Genomic DNA, 15,459 nt, shown 5'->3' on the forward strand with positions numbered 1-15,459 from the left:
AAGAAAAGAAAAGCAAAACTGGCTAGAAACAAGCCAAGTGAAGGCCAGGCATTCATAACTAAGAATAAGCCTCTGTGATTTATTTGGGACCTGGGTGGTAGGCCCCTCAAAAAGACGAAAGAGTAAACATCCAACTACAGATATAAATCAGGCATTGCATTAATTGCTTTTTAAGTAACAGGCAATAAACATTTTCAAATAATAAACAGTTTTGTAATAAACACTTGAGGGTTGTGAATAGTGTTTCTTCAAACTTTGTTCCCTAAGTGTTGGGTACTGAACCCAGGGCTTTGGGCGGTAAGAGTTCTACTACTGAGCTACATCCTAGCTTCCAAAATTACTTCTTTATAAAGAGAATAAGTAGATCAACTAATTGTTTTTAAGGTTCATATTTTAGAGGAAAGTTGAGCAAAGAGTTAGTTCAGGAAGCTCCCATAAGGCCACAGAGGGGTACAGATAGGGAATGCACCTGCTTCCATGCACTTTCTATCATCTTCATTTTCATGGTGAACCTGCAACTCTGGATCATGGAGTGAACATCTTCCTTTGGCTCATGCACTTCTCTCCTGTCAAGGGAATCTTCATCTTCATCTACACTCATACTGAGATCACCTGAAGAAGCAGTCAGCCTCTCCTCGATCTTACTGAGGAAGAAGCAGCTGTATAAAACAAGAAAAAGTGAGCCTCAATGTCAGTCATGAAAGCCACCCTGTACTGTATCACACCACAGAACTGGACAGATTAAGGTTTTGCTTGTGATACAGTATTTTTCTTCCCTTTTATAAACACACTCTTGAAAGAGTACCAAAGATATTTTAAAAGACTTGTAGAGTTTATTCAGTGCCTCCATTTCCATAAAATAAAGCATTTAAATTTAAATGTTTCTCTCTAAGGAATGGGCAGCACACTGTATCTTAGATCAAAAGCCATTTGGTGTCCTTGTATCTCTAACCTAAGGTCCTATTTCCAGAGACAATGTGAAGTAATAAGGAGGTTATAAACAGTCACCGTTGAGTATGGACATGGTGTATGTATTTGTAATCTCTTAATGTGGAAGGGAAGGCAGGAGGATCGTCCCAAGTCTGAGTTGAGGCATGCCTGGCTCTCAGTGAGTGCTCAGTCATTGTGTCACACAGTGAGACTCCGCTTGAAAAAAGAAAAAACTGAAAAGTTAAAAAATAGATCTGTCCCAATTCTCATTTCTCTGCACATGCAGCCAGGATCTTTGCCTTATTCATCCTCAGGGATTTTTTTAAATACTAAAATACAAATAATCATTTTTATAATTAGAAATCTTAAATTTTTTTTAGGACAGGGATTTAATATGTAGCTCTGGCTGGTCTTGAACTTGATATTTAGAATTGGCTGGCATCAAACTTGCAAAGATCTTATTGCTTCTGCTCCCTGAGTGTTGGGATTATAGGTGTAAACTACCATATATATAAATTGTAATTTACATACAATTCATATGAATTAAAATTATATATCAATTTGTTTGTATATATATACAAACATACATTATATTTATAATTTACATATATGATTTTGTTCAAGTAATATTTTACATTAGTATCAGTAGCACTGGCAAAGAGCTGTAATATACAGTTTATCCCTAATCAAGTAACTTCCAGTTTTTCATGTAGGTCTAATTATTTTTTTCCTTCTCTTTTTCTCTTCTGCCAGGTCTATCGTCTTCCTCTTCCTCCTCCTCTGTTTTTGAGGGAGTTGGGATCTTGCTATATTATTCAGACTGATCTCAAACTTGTAGGCTCAAGTAATCATTCCATTTCAGCTGCTTAAATAACTGGGACTACTAGCATTTACCAGTACACCATCTTTCTCTAATTTTCTTAGAAACATTACTGTCAGACAAACTAGCATGCCTCTTATCTACCTATATTTTCCTTCCTTTTCTGGAAACCCCCAAGACACCAGCCTTTCCAGCCACGATGTGCTTCTATTCTTACCACACTACTTAGTACTCCTGGCCCCAAGTCAGCTTGTCCTGCCCCTCTTCCCAACACTACTGTTTTTAACCTTTCATAGCTTTAAATCAGATTGTAGACAAGCAACAAATGTTAAAAACAGGCACTTGATCACAGATGTGATAGGGACGCATGTGCATATGTGAGATGGGCTCACCTAGGTGAGGAGGAATTAATCCAACTTCAGGCAGCGGAGGAGAGTTGTATCACATTAGGGAGGACAAGGCCTGAAAGAGAGCTGCTCCCCCAACCCCCGAAGTAACAGTTTTGTTTGTTTGTTTTGCGACAGGGTTTCACTGTGTAATAGTCCTGGTTGTCCTGGAACTCATTTTGTAGACCAGATTGGCCTCGACTCACTATGATCCACCTGCGTCTGCCTCCCAAGTGCTGGGATTAAAGGGGGTGCCAGCACTGCCCAGCCAAGTAATATTTTTAACTCTGAGATGGCACTATGAGCTTCTTGCAGCCTACCTCTGTGGTGTGTAGAAACTAGGCAAAATACAAAATGTATTTCCCAAGGATAGTGTGGTGGTTTGAATAGGGATAGCCATCATAAACTCATGTGTTTCAATGATTGGCCCACAGGGAATGGCACTATTAGGAGAAGTGGCCTTGCTGGAGGAAGTGTGTCACTGTGGGGTGGGCTGTGAGGTTTCAGAAGCTCACATCAATTCACTGCCTGCAGGCCAAGATCCTTCTTTAACACCATGCCTGCCTGCATGCTGCCATGTTTCCAGCCATGACGGACATAAAAAGTAAAATGAAAAAAAAAAAATTTGGTAATAAGATGAAAAATAGAACAGAATACTGAGGGTGGAATCCCTGAGTACTGCTTGCTATGGACAGGGTTAGGTCTGCACAGGATGAGAACATGAACTCAGAACTGGGGAACTCTGAAACAACCATATATGGGAAGTAGGAAGCAAGAGGCCAACTGGTAAAAATCCAAGTTTTAAAAACATCAATAAAGAATCACTGCACATCGGTCCTCTCTGCTATCTGCTGTGAGGGAGAAGCAGACGCAGTGGTGCCCACATCACAGCCAGTGGCTGCAACCACAGTAGTGGACAGCAAAGACTTCTTAGGAATGTGAGGCAGAAGGAAGCACTGCAGACATGAAGTCTGTTACAACAGTTTATGTAGGTGATCAGGATGAGAGCAGTATGCTAACCACCACATTCTCATAAGCCTTGGTTTCAAAAAACCACCATGCTAGCAATTCTAGAAAAGAATCCTCATTTGGCTCAATAAGACCATATCCTACCGATTTGTGATGATGTCATCCCAGATGTGCATTGGGTCTGTCACAGCATCTGGGTATCTGCTTGTCCAGGTTTTTAGAAGTCTCCTAAGTGGACCCGGAGATGATAAATCACCTAAAAATAATATTAGAGACTAATCATATCCACTGAATGACAAGAAGATATGACAGAATACAATGACAGCAGAATAAGAATTAGTAAATAGAAACCTAACTCAAATTTCTTATTTTTCAAGAACTAAAAATAAAACAACAAATTAAAAAAATAGCAAATTAAAAAACAAACAACAAACCAAAAAACCCAACAGCTTGTCTTTCATTCACAAAAGGAATTACATGTCACTATACCAAATGTAATACATTCTTAAAGGTAAACGCTATCACTTCAGTATATTAAAAAAAAAAGGGGAAAATAAACACATACAAATCTTTTTACACTCTCCACAGATATATTCTTTCATCTGCAATTCCAAAACTTAAAAAGCACTGAAAACGAAATGCTTTCATAGTGTTATGGTGCATTTTCTTGAAGGCCAAAGTGATTTGAACTGGGTCAAGGTGACTCAGTTCTTATTAACGGTTTGGATATGGACAGCTTATATTGGGTACTCATCATTGTATCTACTTAGGACACACATCTCAGCCCATCTCATGTAGAGCACATGGTCTGATATCTAAAACAATCTAGCTTCAAAACAATCCTCACAATTTTGAGATTTCACACGGTAACATTTACAGTCTTTCTATAGTTGGGAAGCAGTAGTTAAAAATACCTTTAGTTCAGATGGCCCTAGGTTTAACCTAACCTGCACCACTTTATACAATTTAGTTAACCTCTAGGACACCATAAAAAGGGAAGAAAAACTCTACATCTCATAAAGTTGCTAGAAAATTAAGCCAGGTGCTGGTGGCGCACCCCTTTAATCCCAGCACTCGGGAGGCAGAGGCAGGTGGATCTCTGTGAGTTCGAGGCCAGCCTGGTCTCCAGAGCGAGTGTCAGGACAGCCTCCAAAGCTACACAGACAAACCCTGTCTTGAAAAACCAAAAAAAAAAAAAAAGAAAGAAAGAAAAAAAGTAAAGAAAATTTAAAAATGGGGGTACAAAACAAAACACAGTTCTCAAAAGATGAAACACAAATAGCTAAGAGGCAAAGAATTGTTCAGCATCCTTAGTCATGAGGAAAATGCAAGTCATAATTTGAGATTTCATCACACCTGTCAGAAAGGCTACGATCAAAAACACAAGTGACAGCACATGCTGGAGAGGATGTGGAGTAAGAGGAACACTCCTCCATAGCTGATGGGAGTGCAAACTTGTGCTGATACTATGGAAATCAGTGATAATTCTTCAGGAAGATGGGAATTGACCTGCCTCAAGATTCAGCTACACCACTCTCGGGCATATACCAACCACAGTAGTAGACAGCAAGAACTTCTTAGGAATGTGAGTCTGAAGGAAACACTATAGACATGATGTCTGATAGAAAAGCTTTCTCTTTCAATAGAGGGGAATATAAACAGAGACCCACAACTGGACAATCTGCAGAGAATGAGAATTTTTGGAACTCTCAGTCCTAAACAGGATGTCTTCATCAAACCTTTCCACTTAGGGCTCTGGGACCTATGTAGAAGAGGAGGTGAAAAGATTTTAAGAGCCAGAATGGATGGCTAGCTCCAAGGAAACTGTCTTCCAGATGAAACAGGACTGACACACACATGAACTCACAGAGACTGTGGCAGTATGCACTCAGTCTGTACAGGTTCAAGTCAAATACGGTCCCAGTAGTGACAGGAAGAAGGGGATATGATCTCCCACTCCTAACAAAGAAGCTATATGCAATTGACAGCTTGTAAAGACTCTCTCTAATCGAGTCTCACTGGATATATCAACCATCATTCAGGATTGGTTCCATGACCAGCAGTAGATGATAACACAAAAGGAACTTAATGGTATTTTATTGACTTTATGACTCATACTATTTTCTTTGGGTATTTTATGTCTTTCTGGCCTTTTGTTATATATTATGGTTTCTGTCTGTCTTTTTTAGGTTTGTGTGTACTTTCCTTTTAAAATTTTATTTTCTTTTTTTGTTGCTGTTGCTAATTTCTTTTATAAATACAGAAAAAGAGGTGTGCCATTAGGTGGGTGGGAGGTGGGAAGGATCTGGACGGAGTTGGATAAGTAGAAACTATGATCAGAGTATTTTGTTTGAATTTTTAAAAAAGATATTATTTATATATATATATATATATATATATATATATATATATATATATTATAGATAGTGAGCCTCCATGTAGTTGTTGGTATCAAACTCAGGACCTCTAGGAGAGCAGCCAGTGCTCTTAACTGCTGAGCCACTGGGAATCTACTCCTCATACTGGGTCACCTTGCTCAGCCTTGATACATGGGGAAGCACTCAGTCTTACTGCAACTTGCTATGTCATTTTTTGTTGGTACTCATGGGAGACCTACCCTTTCTTAAACAGAAACAGACTAGGAGTGGACTGGGGAAGTGGGAACAGAGTGGGGTGGGGAAAGAGACTGGGAGAAGAGGAGGGAGGGGAAACTGTGGAAGGGACCTAAAAATAAGCAAATAAATAAATAAAAGCACTTAAATAAATAACATAAGTCCTTTGCTGTAGAAAGTACTTAATAATTACATATTATTCAGATGGTTTAAAAAATATAATACTTCTTTAAGTTTAAGACAGGGAACAATGAACAAGCTATGAAAAACATTTGATAAATCATTTGTAATATTCAAAAGAAACAGATTTAGAATGAAGATGTTTCCCTTATAAAAAGATGTACTCTCTTAGACTCTGGTATGGCTTTTCAGAGTAATGAGAAGAAAATCTACTGTTGGTGGTGCACGGACCTATATGACCTGTACTGTCCACAACCTGCCAGCTCCTCCCACTGTCTCCTCAGACTCACCACTCCAACCCCATTTTGGACAGTGAGGCCTCTATCATGGTAGTGATCCTCTGGAAAGGGTTCTACAGGCCCCTCTCTTCTACACTGCAGTTAGGCCCCGCCTTCAGGAGCCTCCAGGTCCAATCCTGGAAAAAACTCTGAGCACTTCAAGCTGTCAGTATTTTGTTTGGCTTTGTATTTCCAGTTCCTGGAACAACAGTGCTGGACTATTTTAAATGCTTCATTCAGTCATCTTACCAGGTGTACTTTTAGGACGCATTCAAGGCAGTTTACACCCCACACATTAAGTTTTGTTTCAATAAGCAGAAATTCAGGTGTTAAAACTCTTCCACAATTAGAAAGGAAAAAATGTTGACTTAAAACTTACCATGTTTACTTATAAAGTTGAGGAACTCCTCAATTTCAGCTAAAGTTTGCACAGACTGTAATTTGGCAAGCCTACTTCTGTGTAAGAGGACATCGATACTAGAATAATTCTGGAAAAAAAAAGACATTGGCCTGGTTATAAAGGCAATATACTACTTAAAACTTAATGATTTACAAAAACATGGTATAGCAGTAAGATCAGTATAATCTGGCTGTCAGATTTCTTGTTTTATCTATCATCTGTCTACCTATTCTTCTAGTAAGGATCTATTCCAGGTCTATTTACATAGTAGGCAAATACTCTTCTGCAAGCTATGCTCCTAATCTGTACAAAACTTTAATCTTATAATACAAAACTGTGAAGCACAGAAACCAATTCTTTTTTATTTCATTTTTGTGTGTGTGTATGTGTAAGTGAGAGTAGAAGCATACCATGTGTGTGGAGGTCAGAGGACAACCTTGAGTGTAAGTCCTTGCCCTCCTTCCTTGGATGGTGTGTACACCATGTTAGCTGGACTGCCCTAGTTTAATTTTATGTTGCTGCAATAAAATATCATGCCCAAAAGCAACTTGGGGAGGAAAAGATTTATGTGGCTTATAGGTTACAGTCCATCACCAAGGAAAGTCAAATTAGGTACTTGGAGGCAGGAACTGAAGCAGAGACCATGGAAGAATGAATGAATGCTGCTTACTGGCTTGCTTCCCATAGTATGCTCAGCTTGTTTTCTTAAACAATCTGGAAACACTTGCCCAGGGTGGTACCACCTGGTGGGCTGGGCCCTCCCACATCAGTCACCAGTCAAGAAAATGCCCCACAGACATGCTCATAGACCAATCTGATGGAGGCAATTCCTCAACTGATATTCTCTCCTAGAAGTATGTGGAATAAGAGCTTCTAGGAATTCTCCTCCATCTCCCATTTCATCAGAGGAGTGCTGAGGTTACAGATATGTGCTACCATATCTAGTTTTACACAGCTCCTGGGAATCTGAACTGGGTCCTCATGCTAACAAGTGCTTTCTCCACTGAGCCATCTCTCTAGTCCTGAAACCAAGTCTTTCTAGTCAGTTTACTAATTTACTTTAAAATGATAAAAACAAAAACAAAAAAGACTATATTTCTATGACTAATGTTGGTAGACTGTTAGTGGTTCACAAAGAAGCATGTTAACAGACAACTGAGAAAACAAACAAACAAAAAGGGCAGAAAACAAATAGGACACATTTCTGATTTCCCAGTTAAATTCATTGGTGTTAAATCCTACATTACTTTTAGCTAGTCCTTTCAAAGTAAATGGAATGTATCTTAAAACAAGTATTAACCTCCCTGATACAACCACCTGTTGCCTCTTATATTACTGAGATGTCAATCTGCACTGTGGGCACCCAGAGAGATTAGATTAGTCTATGCATTTATTCATAGATCAACTAAAGTTCTATACAACTACTCTACAGAGAAAATTATTCTCTGCAATATGAGAAAGACTGAACTAAATAAGTAACAAAATGTAGAACATTTATAACAGTGCAGAAAAAAAATTGAGACAAAGGATGAGTAAAGAGTACTATTAGAAAAATCCAAAGAGAGAACAGTAATATAAGCCAGGTTTGATGGTGTATGCCTTCAATCTCAGCACTCAGGAGGCAGAGACAGATAGATCTCTCTGAGTTTGAGGCCAGCCTAGTCTACAAAGTGAGTTCCAGGACAGGCTCCAAAGCTACAGAGAAACCCTGCCTTGAAAACAAAAAACAACAACAAAAAAGAACAGGTAATACAAAGAGCACACAGACGGTTTTGGTTGGTCCTTTGTGTGTGTGTTTGTGTGTGTGTGTGTGTGTGTGTGTGTGTGTGTGTGTGTGTGTGTGTGTGTGTGCATGTGTGTGTATGTGTACATGTGTGTGATTACTGAGACTTAAAACTACTATAAAACAGTATACATCACATAGATCCATCTGTCTTACCTGCATGAAAATCTGAATGCCATTTTTAATGTAGTATGTGGCTCTGTCAATATCATCTTGCAAGATGTAAAGGAGACTCAGCTCCTGACTATAATGAAGCTCCAGGACTGTCTGCTGCAGCTCCTTGTGCATGGCTTCATCCACAAACGTCAGCAGAGACTGGTTGCCTTCTCCATTAAGCAGGAGCTTCAGTTTGCTTCGGATAACATATGGTAGATACATCTCCTGCAGAACAACAATAATACCTATCAATGTTGAAAGCCAATTTGAATGAATGCAACTATTTCTACCTGAAATATTTATTGTAATAATTTTACAGTTTAAGATTGAGAACCAAAATAATGGTATCTCATGTTGTAACCTCAAACTATAATTTTAAAAACAAGTTCATCTAACATGAATTATTTTCTAATCACAAAATATGAAGGCACTTGCTACAGAAGAATGGGCTCTCCCTGAAGTTGGAAGACACTGTGCATACTGCACATAAACTGAGGAATTACAGCACAAGAAGGTAGCAGCATGGGTGCAGGAGGGCCTGAAACTGCAACCTTGGGTGGTCATGATGCAGATAGCCTTCTCAGTAGCATAAAAGACCACAGGAAATATTCTTCCATGTGGTTATATCAGAGATAAATATCTACTGTAAAAAAACATCCCATTTATTTTGAAATGGCTAGCTAAAAAGTGATATGAAGTTTAACACCATGGAGTTTGACAATCCAAGGGCTTCAGAACTGCTATCTTAATCTTGGAAATTTTTAAAGTAGTTTTAGTAACTGGGAAACCCATCTAAAACATTTACTTCAGTTACTGAAAAATAATTCTACACACCTGGTAAAACAGTTCACTCCACATTTTACTTAGGTCTAGAGGGTTTTCACTGCCTATACTGGTTGTAGAACAGTACTCAAGTGCTTTCCACTCAGAAAGGTTGTTGTAACAGTCAAGGGATGCCAGTTCCCAAAACTCCTTCTCAGCCTCTGTGGGTTCACCATCCACCCACTCCTGTTTATTTAAAGCCTGGCAGAAAAAGAAGGGTTATTTTCTGGAGTTGAAAAGAACATAGATGCAAATACATTTTTAAAAGAAGGATATTATAACACAATACTAAAGACAATCATTTCGGATTCATGGCAATGTGAAAAAAACGATATAATATTCAAAATAACAATGAATGGAACAAGAAAAAAAAGGAACTTTCCAGGTGTAGTGGTATGCACCTGAAACCTAGCACTCAGGAGGTGAGCCCCAGAACAGCTACCACGAAAAAGTGTGGCCTTGTCTTAAAAACCAAACCAAACCAAACCAAACCAAACCAATCAAGCCAAAACAACACTCAAAAAGATACTAATGAAAAGAAAGTTATCCCACTGATAAACTTACCAGGAAATTAAGTGATGCATAATTTGCTTTAAGTCAAGACTTATAATCACTTAATATGTTCTTAGTCTTAAAAAATAATGTGAGGACATTTGCATACTGTTTTATGTTTCAAAGCTAAGATCACACACTCAATAGTTTTATAAGCAGCAGATCCTAAAGTCTGACACCTATTATCTTTGCCAACTTGAAATGAAATAAAACATACAAAGCCAAATTACAGGAAAAATCAAAGTCTATTTCACTTTATCATACTTTTTCTAAGTGAAAGAAAACAATACCCAAATAGAAATTGTAAACATAACAGCGGTCATAGAAGTTCTGTATAGTGTTCTGTGATTGGCAGTTTATGAAATGTTGTCTTTTCAATGGTGACTTAAAAAAAGCACGACACAGTAACAATTATGTCATAAATCACCTTTGGTTAGTAATCTTTAATACTAAAGCTAACAGTTCTTTTTAAATGTACAGAGCCAAGGTGTTTAAGTAACTGACAAATTTGCCAGAGATTGTTTTTACCTCATTATACAGCTTAGCAGCTTGAGAATAATCACTTCTGGCTTCTGCTAATAGTGCATTTCGAGTGTCCTGCTTTGTTCCTAACTCACTGCTAAAAATGCCACGGAGGATATCATACTCCCCAATTGACCGGTACAGTCTTTAAAAAAAAAAAAAAAAAGGAATAAATAAATAAATAACAAGCAAACCAATATCATATTAAAAAAAGTATTCACACAACTTTCATTAATGTTGAATGAAGATATCAAATATTTATCAAAGTTGACAAGTACTTTTTTTGTTTCTGTTTTTTCGATTCAGGGTTTCTCTGCGTAACAGCCCTGGCTATCCTGGAACTCACTCGGTAGAGCAGGCTGGCTTTGAACTCACAGAGATCTACCTACCTCTGCCTTCCCAGAGTGTTGGGATTAAAGGCATGCACTACCATTCCCGAATTCAAGCAGTATTTTTATTTTGCTGGAAATATAAAATTAAGCAGTTTTGAGGTTCCCTTTAAGTTTTACTTCTTTAGTTAACTCAAAGCACAAGTTATTCTAATGTGCATTTGAAAAAAAAAATCAGGAAAGCTGGGAGTTAAGTGAGTCACTAATTTGAGGCTAGTCTACACTGTACTATATTGACCCTGTCTAAAGAATAAACCTGAAAATATGAAAAGTCCATAATGTAGAAGGTTTCATTAAATAAGCTTCTGCAGGTGGTCCATTTGGAGTTACTGTTTAGCCTTAAGGAAAAGCTGGAAGATAACTCTCACCCTATTGATGTTTTAGTCTATGCTCTAGGAACTATATTTTAGGCACAAAAATTTTCCTTAATATTTGTTAGGACACTTATTCATCTTTTCATCTTAATAAAAATCTGGCTTGCCCAGCATAGTGTTACATGTCTACAATCCTAATACCAGAAGGGTGAGGCAAGGGGACATGAATCCTGGGTAACACAGCAAACTTTGTTAAAACAAGATTGCATCACTATGAAATTCTCAAGTTGGGAAGTTTCTTCTCAAACCCTAATCTAATTTTTTTTTTCCCCAGGACAGTCATCAGCAGATTAGCCACCTGAGACTACTTCCTCACTTGTCCTCCTGCTTTCTGGTTCATGTCCTGGATCCTGAATCTCCCATAGCAATCAAACTTTGGTTGGGAAAGTTGGTGTATGGATGGAATCTTTGCTGCTGAAGGGGTTGAGGAAGGAGGGTTACAAATCTTAGCCTAGCTTAGGGCTACATGGTGAGCTCAAGTTCAGTGTGATCAACTTATCAAGATCTTGTCTCCATTATCGTGTGGGATGGGGGTGGGGGAGAGAAGAGGTGGAATTTCTCAGGCTTTAATTTAGTGGGAAAAGTACTTGCCTAGCTTTTATAAAGCCTTAGTTTTTTTTTTTTTTTTTTTCCTCCCCAAGGACTAAGGGAAGAGAGGAAGACATGAGCAGCAAGTTGTGCAGAAGCCCTATGAATCATGGACCCACTAAATCCAAACTTAGAGAAAACTGAATAGACATGGTTCTGTTACTGACCTCAGAGATCATCCTGCCTCAGCCTCCCAAGTGCTTTTACATTTATGCTTCATAATGCCTGCCTCTGACCCACCTCCCGCTGCGCCTCTCTTTCTCTCTGTGTGTATGAATGTTCTTATTCCATGAAAACACTGATACAAGATGTCACCTATTGTTCAATCACATATCTGAAGCAGTAGGAAATGATGGCTCCTACCAGGATGTATTCTTTGGATTGGCCTGGCCCTGTATCTTTCCCGCCTCAGCACTCTCATTGTCCACGTTAATTATCTTGAAAAGTATGTATGTTTTTTCCTTGAGACTCTTCACTTTTTGCAGTATCAGGGATTGAACCTAGGGACTCACACATGTCAACCAAGTGCTGCACCACTGAGCTACAACCCTGTCTGTGATTAATGTCTCTCTAATCTACTTCTCCTTCTGTGCCTAGCATACTGCTTTACAAAGTCACAGTGCAATTAACACACTGACTGATGATAATGGTGAAAGTATTTTTACTATCTTTTCACTAAAAGTTGGCCAACTGATTTAAAATTTTTATTGAGAGAGAGAGAGAGAGAGAGAGAGAGAGAGAGAGAGAGAGAGAGAGAGAGAGAGAGAGAGAGAGAGAGTGGTGGGGGATGGCATGCATGTGGAAGTCAGTCCACAACTCTCAGAAAATGTTCTGTGGAAAGTGGGATCTGGGGATTGAACTGCAGTCATCAAGTTTGTATGGCAAGTGCCTTTACCCCTGAGCCCTCTGAATTCTGACTTAACATCCTTCTCAAGATTAGGCTAGGCTTTCACATGTTAAAACCAAAGACATACAAAATGGTATACTATAAAGCAGAATTTGTATTTCCAAGTAAAGTACTGGATTAAAGAGTTTCTGCAATTTTGAGTACTGTTGAAAATAATGAGTCATCCATTATTCATCTTAGCAAAGCTGAAAAAATGTCAGGAACCATTAGGAACTATAAATTACAGATAACTAACAAGGAGGTTAAGTGTACTAGATAGTAACGAATATAGACAACTATGTAACAGATTAAAATGACATGGATAATCAATGTTTCTTCTTTAAGCAAAATATTTCTTTTCATGGCAGCCATTCGACACATGGACTAAAACTCATACTGAAATGTTTCACCAGTTCAATACCACAAGAAAAAAACAAAAACAAAACAAAACAAACAAAAAACGATCATTTGTCTGTGTGTCTGTTGGCCAGAATAGTGTTGGCTACCATGGAGCTGGATTTATAGGTGGTTATAAACTGTCCAACACGGGTACTAGGAACCTGAGCTCCAGTCCTTGCTATGAGCAAGTTCTAACCATTGTGCCATCTCTTCAGCCTCCTTACCAGCTCATTTTTCATAAAAATAAAGCCAAGTTTTTATTGTTTTACTTTGGTTGATTTACTGTTCTCCCAAGAATGATCCATTCCAAACTTACTTAGCTAGTTCCATCCACCGCAGAACATCAGGAGGCCAGCAAGTCTTGCCCCGGACTCGTTTGATGGGTGGCTCGTCCGGCACTAGGCGAAGTAGTGCCTCTTCCAGAAGACGGATACCTCCAGGCTGCTGCAGACTGGCCAGGCAGCCCACTCGAACAGCAGCTGGGTCAAGACTCAGCAAACCTGGGTATTGGCAACAGATTTCCTATAAAACCACATATAGCTGTTTAGCCTATAGGATTTGGGTGACATCATCACAAGTGATTGCTTCGTTTTATTAAACATAAGAGAAACGACTTTGGCCTGAGCAGTAGTGGTAGACAGTGAAGTCACAAAAGTGCATCTGTGCAATTCTATTAGCAAAATTCTTATCCACATTCAATTTCTGCAAAGGGAAAAAATAACCTTTTGTTCTCACATTTCAAATGCAAGCATTCTAAAAAAAAAACCCTTCAATTTATAGGACTATTTATGCACTTAGCTTCAGTTTGTTAAGAGGCTAACTTTTTAAATGATATTTGCAAAGATGGTTTTATGAATTATTACAATGACTTATAAACAAAGTTATGAGAAATACCCTCAACTCACTATCCAGAAGAATGTTCACTGTAACAGCACTCCAAACAGACTTGTGTGTACATGCACCTCTCTACACACACATCTGGACTTGTATAATACCCTAAGAAGCTCCCCTTGAAATTGTAACACATATAGCATCTACTGCCCATGTGGCTGCCAAGATGAAGACTAGAAATTTTCCAAAGCAATCAAACAAATATGTCTGTCATCCTTAGAAAGGAATACTAACACAAGAAAGAAAGTCCAAATAAAGTTACACTTCAGCCAATAAACTTTTATGCTTAAGACACAGAAAATATTCATATGCTGGTGGTAACCAACAGCTGTTTAATTAGAGTTAAGGCTCACTCAATAGGAGAGAAACCATGCCTGGTACTAGAAACCTAAACAACTTTCTATGCCAGTAAGATCATGCATATTAGAAAAAAAAAAAAAAAACTACTAGTGCCATTTCACTAGACCAGCATTAATTCCTTATTATATTCCAAATCTTATCTTTATAGTCACAGATAAGTGTAGCTACCACCCCTCATCAAGGAAGCTTCTCACTACAGAAAATGGAGACCATCACAGAGACATAATAACATGGAAGGGTGGGGGAGTAATTGCTTGAGGTCCACCCCTAGACAAAGAACTACAGGTAATGAATGACTGTTGAGAGAGAGAGAATTAGACTCTCTCCCAGGGATGTGTCCCTTATTGGTTATCCTATATAAAGTGGTCATCCCTGAAACCATATATACACAAATGATAAAAACTGACTCAGCAGATTGAACTGATAAATTTATGCATACAAATACATATAATAATAATCAAAGAAAAAGAGGGTTGGAAGGGAAGAGAGAAAGATATAATTCTATTTTAATTAAAAATGTATTAAAACCAATAAAAATGGAAAAATGCTAAAATTTTAAAAATATTTTTCCTTTACTGTATGTGTATATGTCTTTGTGAGTGCATGTTATGTGTCTTTGGGTACCCACCGAGGCCTGAAGTAGGTATTGGATCCCCTAGAGCTGTATTTACAAGCAGTTCTGGGTCACCTGACTTGGAAGCTGGGAACTAAATTCAGGTTCTCTTCTCTCTATCTCCTAAAACCATTTTAAAGATTTAAAAAATTATATTCATGTATATCTATTATATATATATATATATATATGTATGTATGTATGTATGTAGTATACACACACACACACACACACACACACACACACACACACACACACACACACACACGAATGGGCAAATGTGTAACATGTGCATGCCTGTGGAGGTTATCTCTCCTCTATCATGTGGGTTCTGGGGATCAAACTCAGTGATCAGGTTTGGTGGCAAGTGCCTTTTCTTGTGGAGCTTTCTTGCTGGCTCAGAGACATTTGCTAATATGATAATCTGGTAAGTGTACTTAAGTGTATTTATGCTGAGTTCTATGCTGCAACCAAGTCCCCTTAGAGAAGAATTCTCTGACCCATTCTAGATATCTCTAAGGACACCATACCTGACCCAATCAAGAGGCC

The 15,459-nt window shown here is 38.3% G+C and overlaps 1 protein-coding gene across 3 annotated transcripts in view; it reads right to left on the reverse strand.

Annotated features, from left to right (window-relative positions):
• Prkdc (protein kinase, DNA-activated, catalytic subunit) overlaps positions 1-15,459 on the reverse strand; it is a 181,506-nt gene that overhangs the window by 34,900 nt on the left and 131,147 nt on the right. For all 3 annotated transcript variants that reach the window (XR_004769996.1, XM_027413432.2, XM_027413434.2), the window contains exons 63-69: positions 13,363-13,568; positions 10,417-10,555; positions 9,349-9,537; positions 8,515-8,739; positions 6,555-6,663; positions 3,250-3,361; positions 470-659 (exon numbers count right to left, since the gene is read on the reverse strand). Coding sequence is in view for 2 of the 3 variants with exons in the window: in XM_027413432.2 (XP_027269233.1) it covers positions 470-659; positions 3,250-3,361; positions 6,555-6,663; positions 8,515-8,739; positions 9,349-9,537; positions 10,417-10,555; positions 13,363-13,568 (1,170 nt within the window). In the remaining variant the exon portion in view is untranslated. The remainder of the gene's footprint in view (positions 1-469; positions 660-3,249; positions 3,362-6,554; positions 6,664-8,514; positions 8,740-9,348; positions 9,538-10,416; positions 10,556-13,362; positions 13,569-15,459) is intronic.

Source organism: Cricetulus griseus, chromosome 4 (genome assembly GCF_003668045.3).
Source record: "Cricetulus griseus strain 17A/GY chromosome 4, alternate assembly CriGri-PICRH-1.0, whole genome shotgun sequence".
NCBI lineage: Eukaryota > Metazoa > Chordata > Mammalia > Rodentia > Cricetidae > Cricetulus > Cricetulus griseus.